This window comes from Harmonia axyridis, chromosome 1 (assembly GCF_914767665.1).
Source record: "Harmonia axyridis chromosome 1, icHarAxyr1.1, whole genome shotgun sequence".
Lineage (NCBI taxonomy): Eukaryota > Metazoa > Arthropoda > Insecta > Coleoptera > Coccinellidae > Harmonia > Harmonia axyridis.
Window position 1 is genome coordinate 4,850,160 of NC_059501.1, and position 24,290 is coordinate 4,874,449.

The 24,290-nt window shown below is 34.6% G+C and overlaps 1 protein-coding gene across 4 annotated transcripts in view; it reads left to right on the forward strand.

Annotated features, from left to right (window-relative positions):
• LOC123687553 (cyclic AMP response element-binding protein A-like) overlaps positions 1 to 24,290 on the forward strand; it is a 91,586-nt gene that overhangs the window by 12,877 nt on the left and 54,419 nt on the right. Inside the window, exon 1 of one of the 4 annotated variants that reach the window (XM_045627047.1) lies at positions 22,056 to 22,244. The exons of 2 other annotated variants lie outside the window; for them this stretch is intronic. In XM_045627047.1, coding sequence (XP_045483003.1) covers positions 22,227 to 22,244 — 18 coding nt within the window. In that variant the 5' untranslated portion in view covers positions 22,056 to 22,226. Of the gene's footprint in view, positions 1 to 22,055; positions 22,245 to 24,290 lie in introns of those variants that run through there. One more of the 4 variants, XM_045627049.1, reaches the window with a different exon arrangement.

Consider the following 24,290-nt stretch of genomic DNA (forward strand, 5'->3'; position numbering starts at 1 on the left):
AAATCTTGACATACTGCTTGAATTAATTGAGTATGGGGTCTCAACGGCTTTCCCAACGTAGATACTGCGTTTACGGTTCAACGACCGGCTTCTAGGAGCAATCCACGTTTCGAACACCCCGCATTAGACGTCTTCAGGCTATTTAATTGGATTAAATAGACGTCATTGGTTATGGACCGGAATTGAAGTTTGGATTTAAGATGTGACTAAGTGAGGTTATATAATTCGTAATTGCTGAGGATATTATAGTGCTGTTGGTTTAGAAATTATAGAATTTGTGATGAAATTGCCAGTTACATATAACACAAATTGGTCCTATGCATTAAGATCCATAAGATATACTCAAAATATCCATGAAATATTTAAAGATGAGCTAAAAATGTCCTGTGTTGATAAAACCACCTTCGATATCGATGATTCTCTTATTAAATTAAATTTCAATATACAGGATGATTCAAAAGTCTAGGTCATTACTTTATAAAGTCATAATTCTAGTTAAATTCTTTCAAATACATTTTTTTCTATCTTGAAATCCTTCTGAGAAGCAAACTGTTAGACTTGGACTTTTTTCATTAATTTTTATAATAATGGTCTTTATTATTTAGACTCTAAAAAATTCTAAACAAGTTTAGGGTAATGAGGATGTGAATTTTGGAAAATTTTGTACTCGGCGAATAACCAATATTTATGCAAAATCCTGAGACTACTACAAGTAAAATATTGAAATTTTTCAGTTGATTTCGTATAGGTAGTACAAGTTTTTTTTAAGATTACACTAATTGAGATATTCTGAGCTGTTTAAATAAATGAAATATTGTGATGTGGAAGCAATAATCCATTGTGCAAAATTTGTAGCGTTTTTTCTATTGGACTGGGTTTAATACTTAATTCTGATTATAAAAATTTAATGATCCAAGTAACAGTATTGATATAAAGTCTTATTACGAATTTAATGGTTCTATAAATTTATTTCACATCTCTGGTAGGTACTTCCACTTTTCAAATGATTTTAACTTCAATTTTAATTAATTGGATATATCGAATATCAACTTTTTCTGAGGTAGCACACGTTTATAGGAATTTTTTTCTGAAAATGATCTGAGAAATCTGCCATTTCCTTTATATCTCTAATTTAGGAACATCCTGAATACTCGTGTATTGAACTTGAATGCCATTCGTCAATATATCTACCTGTAATGAAATTTTGCAAATTAATCAATAGGAAAATGTTGTTAATAAGTTTATTTCACTGCAGTTTTGATGATTGAAATTTCAAAACGGCTTATTCTCAAAATTTAATGGTTAATGTAGGATGCAGAATTAAAATTGGTGACAGAATGGTCCAGAAATTAGTATATATAGGAATTTAAAAGTTAATGCTGTATTTTGGAAAGAAATCAAAATAAACTTGTTTTAACCATGTAATTTCAAAACACAATGTGATCTTAACTTGAGTTTTCGTACGCTTTTAATTTCATAAAACAAGAATAATACTATGCCAATATGGTGAAGAAACTTTTATAAAGCATTAAATAGAAAAAAATAAATTAAAAGTCATTGAAGACAGATCTTTTTAGTGTCGTATTCATCTATTGATGCATTAAATCACGGATATTTGTTCGAACTGTAAATTTTTCCCCAAGGATCTCATAGAGAGGTTATGTTAGGTTAGGTTCAGCCGTAAATCCTCCTTGTCTTATCTGCACTAAACGTATTCAGTCATCAATTTCATCTTCATCAATCATTTGGACTGAAGGTAATGGTCAGACGGCTCGAATCACCATCTTAATGAGAAAGGCTCTGGCGTGAAGTCATGAGCCTTTGAGCGTTTGTTCGTAGGTATTATTTGTCAGTTTTTCACACAAATTTTGCATGGATTTTTCTATTTAGATATATTTTGAAAAATCAATCATTTTTGTACTGTATTTTAACAATGTCAATGACTTTTTGAAGCGTGTATCTTTCCATTTTCAGTAATGGCATAGTTTTAATTTGTTAAATGTCAACAGATGATAGCTTCAAAAGTGACAGCTGCTCATATAGTGGGCTATTCAAAAGGAAACCTCTCATTGAAAAACCCTTTAATTAGATCTTGAATTACGTCAACTGGGATTATAAGACATTTATGGGGATCGTTACATTGAATGTTTATTTTCAATCGAAAAAAAAACAGTTATCCAAAAAAAAAATAGGTTCCATAACATCTTTTTCAGAAGGGAAAATGAAAATTTCGTTCAAACTCTATGTTATTTCGATTAAAACAATGACAAACGTCACTTTGAACACAGATAAATCATATATAACCTCTATGGACAGATCTGATACTGAAATGTCAATTTGACAGAAAGCACATAGAATCAGACTAATCATATTCAGAATTGAAACATGGAACAAGCACGTTTTCTGAAAAACCTAGCGGAGAATGGAACAAGTTCGCGAAAAAACGCGAATTCATCCTACAATCTGCCAATCAAGTTCATCGACTAAGAACCGGCATAACAGAACCTCCAACGCCGGTGAAAGGCGGTCTGGTCGGACCTTCATGAACCGGCATTTAGCGCAATAGAAATGATGTGAAAGTCGCGAGATAGCTAGACAATAGGCATTGGCATTTGCTCCGGCACAACCGTTAGAGACTGCCGAGACGAAAACTGCATAGAGTCGATCGGTCGGATTCTCAAGGCAGCTCACGAAGAAACATATCTGCCGCATCTTGAATTCATAATTTCAAATCTGCTCGCAGGTATGAGTCTACTAAACTTGACTAAACTGAAGCGGTTAGTATGGTAAACTTTGGATCATGATAACTGCGGCCGTTATATGGTTCCAAGAACACAATGCTGCTCTATGTTCAATTTTGACGTTTGTCACTTCATTTATAGTGAATTTCAAAGTGACGTCTGTATTTTTTCATTAAAATGGACGTAAAGGGTGTTTTTTTCGAGGTATATAACTTTAAGTTGGCATTACTGTTCAAGATGACGACCGATTTAACAGCTGTCAAGTGATTTATTCTCAGTTTGATTTGGCAATTTATCAAATTCAGCCAAACGATCATCAAGTAAGGCGTAGATTAGTCGAATGGGCCCAAAATGATTTTGCCGTTGTTCCCGATTTTCATAAGCGAATTTTGTTTAGCGATGAAGCGCACTTCTGGTTGAATGGCTACGTCAACAAACAAAACTGCCGCATTTGGAGTGAAGCTAATCCTTAAGTGTATGTCGAAACACCCTTACATCCAGAAAAACTGACTGTTTGGTGCGCTTTATGGGCTGGTGGAATCATTGGTCCGTACTTCTTCAAAAAGGATGATGGCCAGAACGTTACAGTCAATGGTGATCGGTATAGAGCCATGATTACTAACTTTTTCATTCCTGAATTGAACAACCATGATGTCCAGGAGCTATGGTTCCAACAAGACGGCGCAACATGTCGCACAGCTCGTGCCACAATCGATTTATTGAAAGACACGTTTGGTGACCGCCTAATTTCACGTTTTGGACCTGTGAATTGGCCTCCAAGATCTTGTGATTTAACACCGATAGACTACTTTCTGTGGGGTTATGTTAAGTCATTGGTCTATGCGGATAAGCCACAAACCCTTGACCATTTGGAAGACAACATTCGCCGTGTTATTGCCGATATACGGCCACAAATGTTGGCAGAAGTCATCGAAAATTGGACGTCCAGATTGGACTACATCCGAGCCAGCCGTGGCGGTCATATGCCAGAAATCATATTTAAAATGTAATGCCACAAGATTATCTTGCGGATAAATAAAATTCATGTCAATTGAATAATCCATCTTTGTTTAATTGCAATTTGAAATTCTATAGCTCTAAAAAAAAACACCCTTTATTAAAATAAAACCTCATATTGGAAACCCCTTCATATTGATTGAATCACTCAGAAAGCTGTTAAAATGCAGTATAATTACCAATATTGGTTTGGACAAGGTGTATATTGCAAGTATGGGGTCAAAAGTCAACAATTTCGACAACATTTACTTTTTCCAAAAGATTACTTTCTCCTACTCTTATCACCAACTGTCAAGAAAGATTTATCACTTGTTTTTCAAAGATCGCAGAGGTGTCCGAGATCAAGCGACCTTGAACTTGGTTTTTATTGCCATTTTAGGCGAATATTATTTTTAATTCTGATCCAGATCAAATGTTTGGGCTCCATTGAATTGCGAATATAATTTATTATACCATTCTAGAAATCCATTGACTCGTCAGACTTATAGAGTCTAGCCAGCTTGTAAATATAGTATCGAACTTTCTCGACCTCTCTCGAAATTTATTAGCAAGTTTAAACATTGATTGGTGCAGTTGTCGTTTACTTTACTCAATTATACTAATTCATTTAATACATTTATTTTCTTTTGTCTTATTTCTATTCGTTTTTGAGTTCAGATTAATTGAAAAATAAACACACGAAAACCAGTTTCATATTTGAGTTATGCATTTTGTGTGAAGGTTTTAATGAATTTAATTCAGAAACTTGCGCAAGATTTTGATTGGCATCTAAAACTGATAATAGTTAGGTGATAATTATTCAATATAATCATTACAAAATTCATTCCGTCAAAACAATAATGAGTCCTATAGATAGTAAGTGATCTTAGTATCAGAATTAGCAACATAATAGTGGAAATCTGCATACCCAAATTTATGGTAATTTGCTTAATTAAAAAGTAGTTAATATGTATAATAATTGATATGTGCTCAAATACAAAACTTGATATCTGAGATATGTGGTCTAATTAGAAATAAATTATCCACTTAAATACATTTCGCAGATTCAAACAACGTTTCTTATAATTAGTAAAAGGGTGATCCTCATGAGTCAGTTCTGGAAACCCACTTTAAATTAGATACTCTATTTTCTGTTCTTAAATTGAAGAACCTGAAGTTTGAAAGTGTTCACTTATTCTATAATATTTTATGAAGAATGCTGTGGTTAACTGTCGAAATCTGTGAAGGCTATTCGTATGCAGTTTGGTACAGAGTTTGGTTGCTATAACGCATTCGTCAAAGAATCAATTGATCAGTCAAAATATAATAATAATATCAAAATTGATTTATTGAATTATCTTTCATATATAATAATAGTGTTTATTGTCGAACATTATATTATTATATCTTATTTGATTTTCTTGTTCTTCTAATCGAAGTTTGCATGTGAAACTTTCAAAGGTAACATCTATCAAGAACTATACGTTTTTCACAGTGTTTGCAAAAGTTATGAAAATATCTGATTAACAACAAAATATAGAGCGCCACAAACAACATAAAAACCCGAGAAACAAAATATTGACGCTGAAAAAAGTCTTCTGCAATATTCACAGAATTCTTTCAAAAAATTGTGGTCTCTGATTGGTTCATTCCCGAGTGCAGGAAAATAATCAATGTGTTATTCTACCACTGGCTGAGAAACCTATGAAATTTTTTGACGCCCTATATCGAAGCCCAATATGTTCCAGTTTCATCACTAAATGAAAGATAATAATGCGATAGTTTCGTAGGAGTGAAGTTGTTATCATCATCAGGGTGTCATAGTCCATACAGCATCCGTCTAGGCCTCATACATAAATTAACAATTGTGTATAATTTAAGAATTACTTGACTTTACCGAGAAATTCGTGACTAAAGACAAAAATAATACGACACTAATTCTATGTATTTTTCTGAAACAATGTATTTGGATTAAATAGTTAAACAAGACTAAATCTCCACGCTTTCTGAAAGCTTTATCTCAATCTATTGTTGATGCCAAATTTAATATGAAAGATGAATGAACTAATTTTTCAATTCCATTCGAATGACTGGAGTGTCTTGTTATTAGTAGACTGTTTGATAATAATAAGATGAGAATCTTGCAAATTATGTGTAATAGTCAGAAATACTTTCTATTGTTCTGGGTATAACTATAATTAATAAATGTCTGTCTCTGTAATTTTAGATAATAGTAGTTGCATCGAACATTTTTTCTTCTTGCTTTAATATGTTTCAATATTCTCCAAGCACACTGCAGATAAGTATGAATTTCAACACAACTATGGTGGATTTTTTTCACTTTTATTGAACAAATTCATATATAAGTTGTTTCAAGGAATATCGGTAATTGCTCAATTAAAAAAACCCTCTCAGATGATATAATTAGTTCACAACTGTCCTACATACTCACTCACAGTTTAAGTGTCAGTGTTTCATTATTTTAGTTTATCTTGAATACAGGGTGTGCCTTAATTGGAGTTACAAACGAAAGTGTATTGCTTGGATTGCTATTCTACATCTGAATGCATTTGAATTTCATCTCGATCGAAAATGTAGTGTTGAAAAAAATTCAATCGGCTATACATTATTTACACTACAAACCTTACAAAAAAAAAAAAATATCGATGAACACACCCACGTGTACCTCCCTTTCCTCTGAACGATGCTGAAAAAATTATGTCGAAATAAATAGATCATAGATGTCATACAATAAGCTTAGGTATTTCTTAACATAACGCCATCGAAATATGTATTAGTCGATTTGTGTCTGCATCATAAAGTTATTTTCGATTAAACATGGCAGCTTACGAGCCGAATTCTCGTAATTTGCGGGAGGTTTGAATTTTCTGCTTTAATATGAAGAAATCTGCGACTGAGGCTCATCGAATTCTCTCAAATACCTATGATGAGGCAACTTTTAGTGAAGGAACATGCCGAGAGTGGTTTCAAAGCTTCAAGAATGGTGATTTTTACGTCGAAGACCAGCATGGCGGTGGAAGAGAGAAGGTTTTCGAAGTTGCAGAATTGGGGGCGTTACCTGATCAAGACTCGTGTCAAACGCAACAAGAATTGGCAGGATCACTGGTAGTGACGCAACAAGCCAATTCAAAACGCCTTAAAGTCATGGGTATGATTCAGAAACAAGGAAATTGGGTGCCGTACGAGTTGAAGCTGAGATATGTTGAACGGCCTTTGTTTGCTCGTGAACAGCAACGTGCAAGGCAAAGACGGTAGGGATTTCTGCATCGCATTGTGACTGGAGACGAGGTATGGGTTCATTACGATAATCCCAAGCGCAGATAATCATGGGGATATCCCGGCCATGCTTCCACGTCGACGGCCAAACCGAATATTCACGGTTCCAAGGTCATACTCAGTATTTGGCGGGACCAGCTCGGCGTAGTGTACTATGAGTTTTTGAAACCGACTGAAACAATCACAGGCGACCGTTATCGCACGCAATTAATGCTTTTGAGCCCAGCATTGAAAGACAAACAGCCGCAATACAACGAGATACATGATAAAGTGATTTTACATTATAACAATGCTAGACCCCATGTTGAAGTGATCAAGACATACTTAGAAACGTTGAAATGGGAAGTCCTACCCCACCCGCCGTATTCTCCAGACCTCGCTCCCTCGGACTACCACTTGTTTCGATCAATGGCATATGGCCTGGCTGACCAGCACTTCCGGTCTTATGAAGAAGTAGAAAATTGGATAGATTCGTGGATCGCTTCAAAAGATGACCAGTTTTTTCAACACGGGATTCCTACGCTGCCCGAAAGATGGGAGAAAGAAGTGGCCAGCGATGGACAATACTTTGAATCATAAATGTATTCACAATAAATCCTCGAATTTCAGTAAAAAACAGCGGAAGCATAGTTGTACGCCTATGTTACTTTATTCAAGCAATGGGATTTCATCTCTGTTCCTGGTATTGGATATCTACAATATCAAGTCATATCGTTGCCAATGAATCTGCATATTCATCTACATTCATCTACTTCAGTGTATTCCATTTTCAATTGCGAAATAATAAACAAACACCTAATGCACCTATTCAAAAATAGTTCTTTGAAAATCATTTCTTTCGACTTAGGTATTTATTCGACTTTGCATGAATGCATAACCATTTTGCAATGCTTTGCTTGACGAATCACCACGGCCTTGGTTACTGAATGAAGGTACACATTAAGCTCATTTCAGAAACGAATATCTATTCAGAAACAGTAATAAAATGAAGGAATATATGCCTTAATTAATGCCCTGCTCTTCAGGCCATTTCGTCTGCTCGTGAAAATGCATGACATGGCGATGTTTATGAAAGCACAAATCGTGAGCATTTTCTAAAGCCTACCTCACACGTAGCTCATCATGAAGCACTGCCGATTTCACCAACAAGTTTTGAAAACTAGCTTTCACGTAAGAAAAAGAAATGTAAGAATATACGTCAAAAAAAATTCCGACAAGTTTAAATTGCTGTTTAGATTGTAATAAAGTGTACGTATTTGATGAATTCGATGGATATTCATTATCAATTAAAATATACAAAATTAATTATTTCCACGAATATTTTGATGTTCGTGAAGACCAGAGTGTGGGTTCCCTTTCAGAAAGCATTTATCACATTCTCTTCACTTTTCAGGAAAATCTTACTATCCTTTACCCTATTTACCTGCTCAAATGTCTGAAAATTGTTTTCAAATTGAACTGCACCTCATATTGAAATTATTTAAGATGTTTGCAGACATCTGAGCAGATGATATGAGCGATAAAAGACTTTTTCAGTAGAAAATATACATCATTTCGAACTCCTCTAGAGAATTCAGACTATGCTTCTGTTTTTCTCACGTGGTCCCCATTTCATTTTGTCAAAAAGAATGTTTCCAAATATTTTGATGATTTCTTTGATTTGGCTTATCTTTAATTGATATTATTAGTAGGTATTGACTTGAGTGATCCTTTTGAAACTGTATGCTTGGAAAGTATACCGCAAGTCCCCGTACAAAACATATAATGCGAAGCATTTTGAAATCTATTCATTTTAGGCACAATATATCTCAACAAAATATTAGTGCTACTCACTAGTATATCAGACAGGAATAGTTATTTATAATACAAGTGCAGAAGGCATTGATATTCTTCCACGAGTTCAAAATTCAAAAACGAGCCACGAAGTGGCGAGTTTTGGAATGAACGAGTGGTAGAATGAGCCTTCTGTACGAGTATTATACATTATTTTCTCTAATTCATTGCATTTTCATTGAAATTAATGAAATATTTCCATAAATATAATTTAGTGATTTTTGCATGAAAAATGTTGGTTGGCAGAACTGATTTCTTTAAGGCAATTTGATGAATTGACAGATAAAGCCGTAGCGGAAAGTTCGGAGTGCTAACATAGAATAATAAAATATAACCATGAAAACTGTGCGTTTCTGATATATTCTCGCACGATTTTGTTCTACAAGATGTGGAAGAATGAACGGAATAACCACAGAATTAGAGAAAACAATTTAGAGCATGCCATTTGAATATATGAACTAATCGATGCTTTTAAAGGACATTTTCAAAAAATTGCAGCGTCTTTCGGACCACCTGTAGAGTGATCCGTAAATTTTTCGGGAATTAAAAAAAACGTACTGTATCTCGAAGGTTTTCAAGATATGATCTTTAGTTCAAAGCATTATATCCAAGAAATTTGTCGAAAAAAGTGGCTTACGTCAAAAAGTATCGAAAGAATTCATGGAGATTATGAGTATGATATGAAAATTGGGCATTCGCATTCAAAAAAACAGGGTGGTATCGTGTTTCACCACTTTCGGACCAGTCGATAGAGTCAAAAATAATTTAAGTTTATGCGCTCAGAATTGTCCATTTCGTCAAAATTGGATTCATTCTTCTAGCCCAAAATTTCCAACAGTTTTCGACCCATCGAGTACTATTGACTCACCCTGTATATAATTATTTTCACTTTCCAAATTATTTTCGAATATAAATTCAGAAATTTCCATCAAATTCCTCGGTTATATTCAAGGAACCATTCCTCCTAATAGAGGAATTTTTGAGACCTAACCAATTATGTGGTAACTTGGGCTTTTACATTGTTCTTCATTCAAAACACTCGACCTTGATCAATCGATTGAGTCAAATGTTATTCCAAACCAAACACATGTTTTTTCGATGATTCAGATGAAACATTATAATTCGACAACATTCTATTCTTCCATTCACCATTGCCGAATACATCCTCGTAGATTGCACTGACATTCTCCAATGGTTTTCAAATAAACAGTAATCACCAATACCTTTACATTAATAGGTAACCAATAATGATTACCATCGAAAGTTATAAGTGATTGGATTGAATTGAACACGGATCTTTACAGATTTCTCGAGTACCTACCATACTTCAATTAGTCAGTTGAAAGCTGTTTCGAAATGATCTTACTAAATGAATGTTTACAAATGAAAATTTAAAATTTAATTACTTACGCCGGTTGATATTCAGTAATGAACTATACAAAATATCAGAGGTACAACTTCGTTTTTTGAAAGAAAACACCTCAATTCTATAAGGAATATTTCATGGCAATAAATAAGTTTCGATGAAATTGTTCATTCTGTTCTCTCAATGAAATGCAAATTATAGCAAGAACACAGAAAGTTTCGAATATTAGAAGTTCTGGCTATGCCTGAATCTCCTTCTGCACTTCCGAATCCGGTATAAGTTTGAGGATTTGTATTATTAAGTTGATACATTCCAAATGTTATATTTTTTGGAGGCACAGACTTCGGCTATGGTCGTTCTGCTTTAAGTTTTAATCCATGAATTATTTTACTATTCAGGACATAGACCAACAGATCAAAAACCACTGAATTATCTTCAGTTCACTCATAGATATCACAGGGGAACAGCTGTTTTGGTGTCGAGGTTTTTTGAGCTGATTCTAAATCAATTTGATGTCCTGAATTCAAATAACGTATTCATGTTCACTTAGGAATTCAAATTTTGATATACAATTCTAGAGAAATGTAAGTTACATTATTTTAACTCAAATCAGTAAGTGTAGTAAACAAAAATAGATACGAAATTTCTATTTTAATTATACAAAATACAATATTATGTCGTACTTACAAACAAAAAACATTGAAGAAATCAAATAGTCATTCAAAACTTCGAAAGCTTCTTTTCTGTGACATTTTGAATGTTTTTTTATACAGTCCCTTTTTAAACTCCAGCAGTAATCTGCTATCATGTGCATGTCCTATCTTCCTTGGTAGCGGTCCTCCATAACTTTAAAATCTTGGTGAAATCTTTCACCTTGTTCCTCACTCATGTCTCCTGAATTTTTTGGAAAACGGTCTAAGTGGCTGTGTGAATAGTGTATTTTAATACTCATATTGCACCCTAAAGATTTGAAACTATTTAGCATCTTGATAACCATTTCAACATAGTTTTGAGCTTTATGTTTGACTATATAATTTTCTGCAACTGCAACAAATGATGTCCAATATTCTCATTCAACTTGATTCATAGAGTTCATGAAGGCTGGTTCCAAAAAAAAGTTTTTGTTGCTCTGTGTAATAGATTAATACTTAAGAATTGGGTAATTATGTGGCAGATCCTAATTGTTTTTTTTTTATGTTTCAGGTGAGTGTTAAGAATCGAACTGAACTTCTCATTTCCCATTCTTAGGTTGGTGAGTGCCTCAATTAATAATTTATTTTAAGCCCTATTATTGTCAAATGGAAAATTCGTTTAGTTTTCACTTCCGAAGTTGTTCAAAATAAGTAGTACAAAAATGAAAAGAATGAAATTTAAAATATATACTAAATACTACATTGATACTGACAACGTTCAGAAGCTGTTGACTTAAAAATCAGTGTTTTTTTTCTCATTTTTTTTTGGATACTCTCTTATGAAATATTTTATGATATATGAAATAACATAACATAATGTGAAATTGGCATTTGAATTGGAGCAAAAGATAAGGAAGAAAACTCTTAGAGTTTCGATATGATTGTTTCTAGTTTTCTATCTATATTGGGTTAATATCTCCTGAAAAAAATTAATAACACTTGGGCATCTTCTTCTAAGAACTGTCGAGAGTGAAACCGTGATGTGAAAGAACAGAACGAATAGATGATTAATATCACTACTGATAGTAGTACAGGTTTCTCTAACATACCATACTGCACCCAAGAATCTAATGAAACAGAACCATCAACATATTTTTGCAATGAGGCGTGGATCTCCTAATTGTGTTTGTCTCCACATTTCTGTCACCGCTCGAAAGTTTTTGGGACCACACCAGCCCTTTTCACCGAATTTTTGACGCCAGGGAATTGACTAAGATTTCAGATATTTCCGTTATTTGTCTATTTCGGCAACCTTTGATGATTTTAAGGCGATGTTGTGATTTGTTTCTTGTCAGTTTCACTATTATCTTAAAACAATCGGAAAAATAATGACTTGGCGTCAGAAACTTCATGCGCCTATTGCGTCCTTAGAAAATCCTCCTAACATTGCTTGTTTTTTATACTCTAACTAAATTTCAACCTATTTTGATCTGTTGTTATGAATTAAAAAAAAAAAAAAAAAATTAACACCCCGTATTTTGGAATACGAAGCATTTGCGAATAAAAATGCTTCTGTATGTCCCCGATAACTTCACGAATTCCAACTAAAAGGTCTTAAATCCATAAACCTTTTTTCCACAGAAAAAAGTGTAAGGACGTTGAATCACAAGATCTCTATGGCTAATTGTCATCACCTCTTCTTGAAGTAACACGGCCAGGAAAATTTTGTTGTGGAAAAGATTGTTTCGTTGCTTGTGTGGCACGTAGTGCCATCTTGTTGAAAATAAAAGTTGTCCACATCCATATTCTGACCATAAAAAGCATTTATCATAGCTCGGTAACGCAATTTATTCATCTTAACAATTGCACCAGCTTCATCTTGTGATTAAGGATTCACGGCTTGGCTTGATTTTCAAGCTACTTGGCTTGATCTTGTCTTGATTTCAAGTGAAGCTCAAGTCAAGAAGTAGTTTTTCAATCTCAAGTCAAGTATTTATTTACCAAGTACTTGAATCATTTCAAGCTACTTGATTTTTTGCAATTTCATTGTCTAGTGCCACATAAATAGAAAAAATTATGGAATGAGAAGGAACCTTGCAAAAAACACTTTAATTTATTAAATTTATTGTATAAAAGAACCGAAAATATCAACTTTTTTGAAATAGAAACATAAATTAAATCACTATAAATCATAACAAAATGAAAAATTATAAAAAAATAAAGTTTCTTAATATTGAGAAACTACCAGGCTTAGTTTGATTTCATAATTTTCCATCCAGGATCTAAGACACATGAGGCATCTTATAGATTTGTCGCCTAACCTATTGCGGGTTTTTGTAACTGTAAGAGCAGCTCTGGAAAATTGTCTTTCAACAGGAGCTGCAGATGCTGGCGTTGACAAAAAATCCTTGGCCATTTTGGCCAAGTTTGGAAAGATATTTCTGACTCTACCAAAATCTACCAATAGATTTCATAGAAATGTGAGAATAGTATATTCTAAAACAAGTTGCAGAATGGGCTTGTATTCCAACACGAATGCGAAATTCGAAAACGAGCGACGAAGGAGCGAGTTTTCGAACGCAAGAGTGTTGGAATTGCCTTCTGCAACGAGTATTAGACGATATTTTCTCTATTTCAGTCAAGCTTTGTGAAATATTGTCGGAATTCAATGAAAAATTCAAATTATACATCCTAGTGACTTATGTATTGTATCATGGCAGTTGGTAACTGTTACGAAAATTGACAGATAACGGAATTTGAATTTGAATCGTACGTTTTGAATTTTCAAATAATTTAAAATTACGCATTAAATTCATGAATTATGTGTGACGATTAAAAACCACCTGAATTAAGAGAAAATGCGAATAATGCTGCAAATCATTTCACTATATCCAAATTATACATCATGTTGACAATTATTGACGTTTGTTGAAATTTGATAGGATTGGAAGGCAGTAGCGACAACCACAAAACGAAAAATATTACTTGATAACGATGCTGTAATGAGTTCATTACAGCACTGTTTTTAGAACTGTAATGATCTCATTATGATACTGAAATAGAGAAAACTAGTTATAATGTCACACTGGTGAATGTTTCAGTCTCTCGGCGCTCGAGGAATTCCCTTATTTAGTCTAAGCGCGCACGAGATTACAGAAATATATGCCGACGCGTGCATATCAAGCTCAAGTAATATCAAGTAGGTGGATATCAACGAGGAATTGACAAAAAATTGAGATTTCGCTGCTGCAGCAGCAGTATTCCCAATTACTCTCGAACTACGCACACGGTTCCGATTATTCACATCACTAACTTGTCCCAACAGCTCAACTTTTGCCGGTCGAGAACTCGAGAAGGTACCCAAAAGTGCTTTAGCTGTGACTGCCAATTTTTCACTAATTTTATCCATTTCAATGTTGAAGCGGGTATCGTTTCATGTATAGTACCTACTGGCGTAGTTTTCTCTTGTTGAATCCCAAAAAAAGACAGCTTCAAAAGTGAGAGCTATCCGGATAGCGAATTATTCAAAGTAAAACCTTTTATTGGAAAATCCTGTATAAGAAAACCATCAATAAATTCTTAATTCTCAGTACCTAACCAATATCTCCACCGTTTTCTACGAATGTTATAGGTAGTTCTAACGAAGAGTGACCAATTCCACATTTATGTAACAGGCAATTTTGTCGTCAATTATTATGACATATACCTGGAAACCTGCTGATGAAAGTAAACTTAATTCGAATCGGAAGTTAGCGTCGAACAACGTCCCTGAACCCGCTTGGTGCTCGAAAGTAATAACATTGTAAAAATAGTTCAATATGTTTCTGTGCAATGAATGTAAATTTAGATGCTGGTTTCATGATGTATGTTCCCTGCTTCGACTTCCCTTCTGTTTCGATGCTCTCTTCCTGATTCGTGTTTTATGGTCTTGGCTTTATTCGTTGGGCATTCATGCAGCATCGAATTACAAATAACAATTATCGAGTAACAAGTTGTTACGCTAAAATCTCAACTACCACAATTTTTTTATTTTGATGTGTAATAATGAAAAAACAATAAAAGAAACCTCAGAGTAATAAATATAGATAGTGGGAGCATATGTCATTTTCCGTAAGCAAATTTTGTCCCCCACATGAACTATCAAATTTGACATGAATCGCGCGGAAATGAAAACAAATCAGTGATACGATATTGCACTCAATTCGCGAGTTTTTCCACGAAGAACGCACTTTTTATGTGGCATAGTGAATCAACGTTTCATATCAACTCAAAATATATTGAAAAAAATACCTAAATATATACGAAATTCAGAAAACAAATTTCAAGCGCGCCAATTGACGTGAAACAACGAATGACACTAGGAGAGCAGAAGTTGCCAAACTTTGGATTTCAGCAGGTAGATACAGAAAATAATAAATATTCTGCATACTATAAATTCGACAGTTAGGAAAAATATCGGATTCCAAATATTCAGATTTAAATATTTAACTCAAAATATATTGAAAAAAATACCTAAATATATCAGAAATTCAGAAAACAAACTTCAAGCGCGCCAAACGACGTTAAACAACCGATGGCACAAGGAGAGCAAAAGTTGCAAAACCTTGGATTTCAGCAGGTAAATACAGAAAATATTCTGCTTATTATAAATTCGATAATTAGAAAAAATATCGGATGCCAAATATTCAAATATGCATATTTCATCGGGAATCACTCAAATAAATATATTTCATTCAATATATTTATATTCAATTGAATATATTTATTACTGTGAATTTCTTTCATAATATTTTTGATAATATTTTGAATTTGCCGACATTAACGTTCATAATTCAGGAAAATACCAATTTTGGATATTTTCATTAAATCAAGGTTTCGATCGGTACAAAAAACCGACATTAAAAATAACAACTTCCTTCAATAACCAACGAATTGTAAAAATTACTGATCCCATAATAATGCATCGTATAACCGTTAGAAAAAACATGAGGTGGCATATTGTGCACTAGATGAGGTATTCATAAAAACTACTCATCAATTCTCATTATAGCCCATATTTGCACGTATGGGTACCTTTAGACACGAGAGAGATCAATTGAAATGTTTTTGTGCTACCCTCATGAATCTGTTGATTTTGGAGGGTTATAGAGGTCGTTAAAACTGCCCAGCCCGCATGTTACATCAGCAGTTACATTTTAAGATGAATATACATACTTGCTATTTTGATGTTCGCTTTAGAACACTGTGTATAACTTTTTCACGTTTCTTATGCCATTTGTGTTCAAGGTTATGCCACTTGATTATGGAAAAATACACGTTTCAACAACGTTTGAAAATTGTTGAATTTTTACCAAGAAGAAGAAATAATTAATTGGTTTCTTCCATAGAATAATAAACATAGATAGAGGGAGTTTACGCAATTTTTACATGTCCACAACATGGTTAGATTACGTTGTCGGATTGTGATATATTTTCAAATTCACAATGTTAATATATCATTATAAATGTAAAGGGAGATGACAACAAGAAAAATATGTCAACATTTCTCAGATTGTTTCAACTTCTTTATAAAGGTTGTTTTTTTAGAGCTATAGAACTTTAAATTGCAATAAAACAACTATGGATTATTCGATTGACATGAATTTTATTTATCCGCAAGATAATCTTGTGGCATTACATTTTAAATATGATCTCTGGCATATGACCGCCACGGCTGGCTCGGATGTAGTTCAATCTGGAAGTCCAATTCTCGATTACTTTTTCCAACATTTGTGGCCGTATATCGGCAATAACACGGCGAATGTTGTCTTCCAAATGGTCAAGGGTTTGTGGCTTATCCGCATAGACCAATGACTTTACATAGCCCCGTCTTGTTGGAACCACAGCTCCTGGACATCATGGTTGTTCAATTCAGGAATGAAAAAGTTAGTAATCATGGCTCTATACCGATCACCATTGACTGTAACGTTCTGGCCATCATCGTTTTTGAAGAAGTACGCACCAAATAGTCAGTTTTTCTGGATGTAACGGTGTTTCGACATACACATGAGGATTAGCTTCACTCCAAATGCATCAGTTTCGTTTGTTGACGTAGCCATTCAACCAGAAGTGCGCTTCATCGCTAAACAAAATAAAATGGACGTAGTGCGCGATACGTATTCCGCACAGAACCATTATTTTCGAAATAAAATTGCACTATTTGCAAGCGTTGTTCAGGCGTGATGAATTGCCAAACCAAACTGAGAATAAATCACTTCACAGCTGTTAAATCGGTCGCCATCTTGACCAGTAATGCCAACTTAAAGTTATATACCTCGAAAAAAAACACCCGTTATATTATTCTAGTCTGAGAAGCCAGTAAAATTATTCGATTTGATTGTCGACCCTGATGTGCCGCCACTGCGTGTTCCTATTCCATAAGACTCATTAGAGGAATAAAGAGGATATTAGCCTTTCCTCATCTAATAATACAATATTTCCTCCAGATTTGTGTTCAAATGCTGACAGGGTATATTGTTTCAATGGCACAAATCGTAATACAATTATCTTCTTAACTACATGTAAATATTCCATAATCACTTTAGTCTCATTTTTATTCTGATATTTTAGGGCTTAACGTTCTTATTATTATTCCCATTACTACTCGGGCTTCGAACTTTTTCATGGTTGCGTAATTATGTTAAATATTTGTAATAAGGGGTGGTCAACTATGGCATTCATGTGGGTCGTCAAAAAATTGGAGATAGGATATTCAAAATTCAAATCAAATCAAATCAAATATCAAATATATTTTCAACCAATAGTCTGTACAAAATTTTATAATTATAATAAACTAAATTAGATTAAAATTTCCATGGACAGGCGAGAATCACCTAGGCAATGCCTGTTTTGTGTCCTTCTCACCCGTCTGTAATGGAGTGAAAATAATAGTACAGACCTGTGCAAAAAACAAATAGTACTCCTTAGTGCACCCAAAAATATAGTAAACGGGATCATGAACAGCGATGAGGAGGAGACGAACAACAATAACAACATTAAAAAAAAAAAACAAAAATTCAATGGCAAGGTGAAAATAACATGTTCAACGGCAAATGCATACACACCACGACTTCATCTAGTAGATATCAAAATCAGAACCATTCTATATGGCGTTATTGGCGTTTATGAACAAAAATTTGATGATTTTCACCAAATTCCATTTATAAAATATTTGTCACATATTCAAAACAGATATTTCATTGCTAGGAATATTTCCCAATCGAATTTCTTCAATTTTTTCCTTTCAAATGATGTGTGACATTTCAACGATATTTCAATCATTTGTTTATCTTCTCAACGACAATTTCCCAACCAAACAATTTCATTTTATAATAGTAGTTAACCCTGATGCTTTAGCTTCTGGTACATCGATAATTACTGCTGCAGAATATTAAAGAATACTTGTTCCAATAAAATTATTCTGTTCCATATCGTTGGGGACAAATAGATGAATAGCAATTTTTTTTCAATATCTGTGAGATTGTTTTCAATCTTTATAATCGATTCGGTAACGCAGAGAGAAACAATGAACAATTCTAGAAAGTTATTGTCAATAAAAAAAGAGGTATGACGAAAATGCAATAAAAACGCACTACGCGATTGCAACAGTTATTTCAAACCAATTTCTTCTGGGCCATAAACCTGAAAAATGATTAATTCAAAACTAGGAGGGTAACATTTGGAATCACATGGGTTAGAATAATGAAAATATTAGGTATTTATTAGTTATCTGAATCTCGCATTTATAAGTCCGATTGGGTTCCACTAGAAGGCGTTGGAAGGATGAGATATCCTTCGAAAAAAACTTTTTCGACAATTTTGTGATTAGTTGACTCAGTTTAGATTGAGCGCGTCAAAGATGGATACTTGCAAAGAGAAAATACGCTATATTTTACAGTTTTTCTTCGATAAAGGCGAAAATGCAAACCAGGAGGTGAAAAATGTAAATAGTGTTTATATCCATGTCGATTCCGTTCAAGTGATTTCGATTTCAAAGATTCACCACACACTGGAAGACCAATTGTCGAAAATGTCGATAAAATCATGGACAATGTCCAGTCCGACCATCGTGTACCTAAGCAATATTTCGATTGCCCAAGAGCTAAAGATTGCACAAAATAACTTTTGGAACCATTTACATGAGGCTGGTCCCAAGAAGAAGCTCGATGTATGGGTACCACAACACGAGTTAACACAAAAAACCTCATGGACCGAATTTCCATCTGCGAATCACAAGAAAATCGTCCCATTTTTGAAGCGGTTAGTGCTTACGACAACGTCAAGCGAAAACGGTCAAGTATGAAACATGGTGAGCCGGCGACAACGGTGGCCAAGCTAGGATTGATGTCTAGGATGGTTTGCTGTATGTTTGGTGGGATGGACAGGGAATTATCAACTATGAGTGGCACAACTTTTAACTCGGATCATTCTAACTATGGCAATTAAAGCCTTGTTTTTCATGCAAAAATAATGGATTTCTCTTCACTATGTATTATTATTTTTGTATCTATAAGCAAAATACAAGTCGTATACAATTACATGTTCAAAACTGCATTGATCAGGGTCGTTATCTGGATGGGTGACCATCCTATAGTAGCCATTTAGCTTCAATTTTATTTATATTCAGCTCTTAAATGTGAAAAGGTAAATGAAAAAGTTTCATGGAGTTAGATGATTTCCTCGAATCTTTTGAGTTTTATTACTTGAACGATAAAAGTCCAACGAATATTTTACCTAAACAAGCTCCAATAAAAACCCAAAACTACCTACATCCAGATACAGCCCAGATTAAGCCAGTACTTTGAAAGCAGTGATGGTGGTCCAGGTCTTCAGTACCAGAAAATTCTTTATTTCTATCCATTGCACTTCTATAATAATTATGCAATTATGTTCACGTATGTTTTTAATAGTACTAAGATCTGACTGAGTTATTAGCCATGTAATGATTGCCAATTGAAGTTCTTGTGTTCTAGCCTGTTCGTAGGAATAGACATGGTATTATCTTGCTGAAAAGTTAACTTTCTGGATATAAAGTAAGAAAATCCCTCAAAATGCAATGCCAATATCAAGATACATTAGTTTCAAATGTTTTATCTATAAAACATAAAAAATTGCAGAGGGCATTGATATTCTTCCAAAACATTCAAAAGCGAGCAACAAACTGGCGAGTTCTTGAATAATAATAATAATAATAAAATGGTTTATTCTGTAAGCTACAGGATATAAACATATAGTCACAGAGGCGTGAGCCTGTACATAATGAACGAGAGTTGTAAACGAACCTTCTTTACGAGAATAAAACATTATTTTCTTCAATTCACTGAATTTTTATTGGATTAAAGGAGTATTTTTTCAATATGGTTTAGTGATTTTTGCATTGAAAAATGTTTGTTGGTAGAACTGTTACTCGTTAATCAAGTCAATATTGACTTGAACATAAAGCCATTTACAGAATAAAAAAATTTAAGGTTTGGGGGTTACCAGGATGAGTGAATCACCCTGTACATCTATGATGTCACACGGAAACAACTAGCACCACAGCCTCAAATCCGTTGGCAACGAAGTTGTCATCGAACCAAATGACGTATACCAACCGATTGAGTCACTCCACCTGTCTCGAATCGGAGAAGTGCAATCCTTGGTAATTTTGCACAACTAACAGTACTTAGGTGTAAACGACCTTCCAGACATTTGAGCTCCTTTTACCCAAGAAACGACAATATGTAAGATCGTTCACGCACTCGTTCCTCGAGCTGCATGAATGGGTCTGCTCGATTTGTCCAGTCACGTGATTACTTCATCTCGCCTTAGATCCTGTTCATCTTTGTGCCGCCTCAGCGATGTCCTAAGAATTTTTCTCCAATTCTGTGGTTATTCCGTTCATTCTTCCACATCTTGTAGAACAAAATCGTGCGAGAATATATCAGAAACGCACAGTTTTCATGGTTATATTTTATTATTCTATGTTGGTACTCCGAACTTTCCGCCACGGCTTTATCTGTCAATTCATCAATTTGCCTTAAAGAAATCAGTTCTGCCAACCAACATTTTTCAATGCAAAAATCACTGAATTATATTTGTGGAAATATTTCATTAATTTCAATGAAAATGCAATGAATTAGAGAAAATAATGTATAATACTCGTACAGAAGGCTCATTCTACCACTCGTTCATTCCAAAACTCGCCACTTCGTGGCTCGTTTTTGAATTTTGAACTCGTGGAAGAATATCAATGCCTTCTGCACTTGTATTATAAATAACTATTCTTGACTGCACAAGACGAAGACTTCGTCAGTTTAACGTCTTGTGAGTGAAAGGGATGCAAATAAAAAAAACAGAGAACTTTGCAATATTGTGCAGTTTATTATTTCCTAATAGAATACCCCATCTTAAATACAGGGTGTTCCATAAACCGACTTCAACCCGGCACATGCTAACAGCTTAGTTCATGCCCTCAGAGTAATAAACATAGATAGAGGGAGCATATGTCGTTTTCAATGAGCAAATTTGTTCCTAACATGAACTATCAAATCAGACATGAAGCGCGCGGAAATGAAAACAAATCAGTGATACGTTATTTCACTCAATTCGCGAGGTTCTCCACAAAGAATGCCCTCCTTATGTCCCATAGTGAATCAACGTTTCATATTAAGTCTGGCATCCACGAGCTCAGAATCTACATGATGAGGAAGTGTTGAAATATTCCGCTATAAATGAGGTATAATAAACCATAGTGTAAAATTTGTTTTTTCTATGGTAAATCGAGTAAGTCCCCCTTGAAAATAATCAACCGAATCGTAGAACTAATCTCCCAAGATTAACCAGCCGTTGTTTTGAATACAGACGCCAAACATCCTTGTAAGATGTAATCCCTCATTTCCAATCGTTCAATTCATGCTGAAACCTCGTGACTACGTCTGAGATTTCAAAGCACACGAGATCGGTCGTAAACAACACATATCCTGCATTTCCAGTCTAGGATTTCCAGAAATTTGGTCTGTGAATTTCCAAGTAAATAGAAGACTTACGATTTCTATCTCTCCGACGCCGATAAAGTAGGTGACTGTGTATCCTTGATTGCAATGCTGATCGCTTTGGCCACGTGACTCGATGGTTCGCTCACTCGGTGATTTCATAGGATTGACGTATTCACGGTGTAAATTTAGTTGATAGGTAAAGAACTCGAGCTTTGTCTTGGTGCATCTTTGATTTTTATTGTCTGTGCACGACTGATTCGTAGATTGCTTCCTTGAGAATAATCCTAGATGATATAGGAAGGTTGTGATTCTTTTTGAGTGCGATTGGGTAAAGGATACTTGGAAAATGAAGGGAATTCAGAAAGTGAGTAATTACGTTTATGCTTACGGATATGGCTGTAAACTTGAACAAGGATTTGAATCGAAGATGATTTGTCTTGTTGATATTATCATTTCTTATTTTCGAATTTTGTTCAGTAGGTACCTATAATACTTTTCGAAAGTACTGGCTTTCATTTTGAGCGTATACGGATGTACTTACTCAACTTACTACTTAATAAGAATCCGATTCTAATAAATGTTTTCGCAAACATTTTCAATCCATCAGAAAGAAATTCACGCTTGTTTATTTATGCGCCCTTGGAAAATAATATACTCAGTGGTTATTTTACCTATACAAACTGAATTTGATTCCAGTCGTATCTCCTTTTAAGACATAACCTTACAATTTAGGTATCTATGTATACATAGGCGTTCAACTTAGCATCCACCGTTTTTTTTTTCGAAATTCGAGGCATTATTGTAAGAAAACTGGTTAAACATTTATGATTATTATTATTCCCAATCGCTGGCCACTACTTTCTCCCATCTTTTGGGAATCGTACGAATCCCGCGTTAAACTGGTCATCTTTTTAAAATGGCTTGTTGCGTCACTCCTAATGACGAGTCTTTATCAAGTAATGCCTCCAATTCTGACGTCAAAAGCCTTGAAACCACTCTCCGTACATTCATTCACTTACAGTGGCATCGCCATAAGTATTTGGGGGCATTCGATGAGCCTCAGCCGCAGATTTCTTCATATTAAAGCAGAAAATCAGATCCTCCCGCAAATGACAAGAATTTGGCTCGTAAGCTGGCATGTTTAATCGAGAATAACTTTATGATGCAGACACAAATCGACTAATATTTCGATGGCGTTATGTTCACAAATACCTAAGCTTATTGCATGGCATCTACGATCTATTTATTTCGACTACCACCTTCCGTTATAGCTTAATATTTCAAAGAAATTCGTTCGAAAATGCCCCTGTTTTACCCATTTCACAATGAGTGAAATATTCAATGTTCTTGAGTAGCTTCGATCCAGAGCAGTATGCTAACGCTACGCCACTGGATACCGCGAAAAGTTATAAAACTATGCCGGTCTATGTACGATAATATATTCGAAATTTATCAATGTATTCATCGCAAGACAGTTAAGTATTCATAAAACACCACCCACTTGTTACTTCTATCTATCATATCAATATCGATAGATGTTGTCAAGACTTGGTCGTTTAATTCTGGATATAGACAGAGGGGGCGTATGCCTTAAAGTATCGAATTGTCGTCGTCTGTACACCCCCTTATACATAAATAGCGGAATATGACGTCTTAGTATCCGCTCGGGCGATAAAGATTTTTCTCTAATTCTGTGGCAAATCCGTTCATTCTGCCATATATTGCAGAACAAAATCATGCTGGAATATTTCAGTTTTACACATAGAATAATAAACATAGATAGAGGAAATAATATGAAAGTTAACTCTACATTGACTTTATAACTTATTTTTGATGTTCTCTCGGGAAGGTTTTGAACGAAACAAGACACATTAAATGGAAGAAAAATTCAGGATTTCACCGAATCTTATGTGAAAGAAGAGAAATAAACAATTTTCAAAATACTGGAATGCTGATGAGTGATTTAATACTTGGTATTTCCACCCCTTGCGTTAATTACAGTTCGGCAATGACGATTCATACTCAAAATGAGTGATCTTAAAATGTTCTGATCTAATCCTTCCCAGATTTCTCTGAGTTGGATTCCTAAGTCATTAGGAGTACCTGGATGATTTTCTGAACTTCTCAGCATTCTATTGAGGTCGTCCCAAACCTGCTCAATCGGATTGAGATCTGGACTTCTTGCTGGCCATTCCATTCGAGAGACTTCAACCTCTTCAAGGTACTACTGAACGATGCGCGCACAATGGGGTCTGGCATTATTGTCCATAAAAATGAAATTTCCACCAATGTATGGGGCAAATGGCACTATATGCTCTTCAAGAATGTTCCTTATATACCTATCAGCATTCATAGCTCCATTATCAACGACCACTAGGTCTGTGCGAGCAGTCAAAGATATTCCACCCCA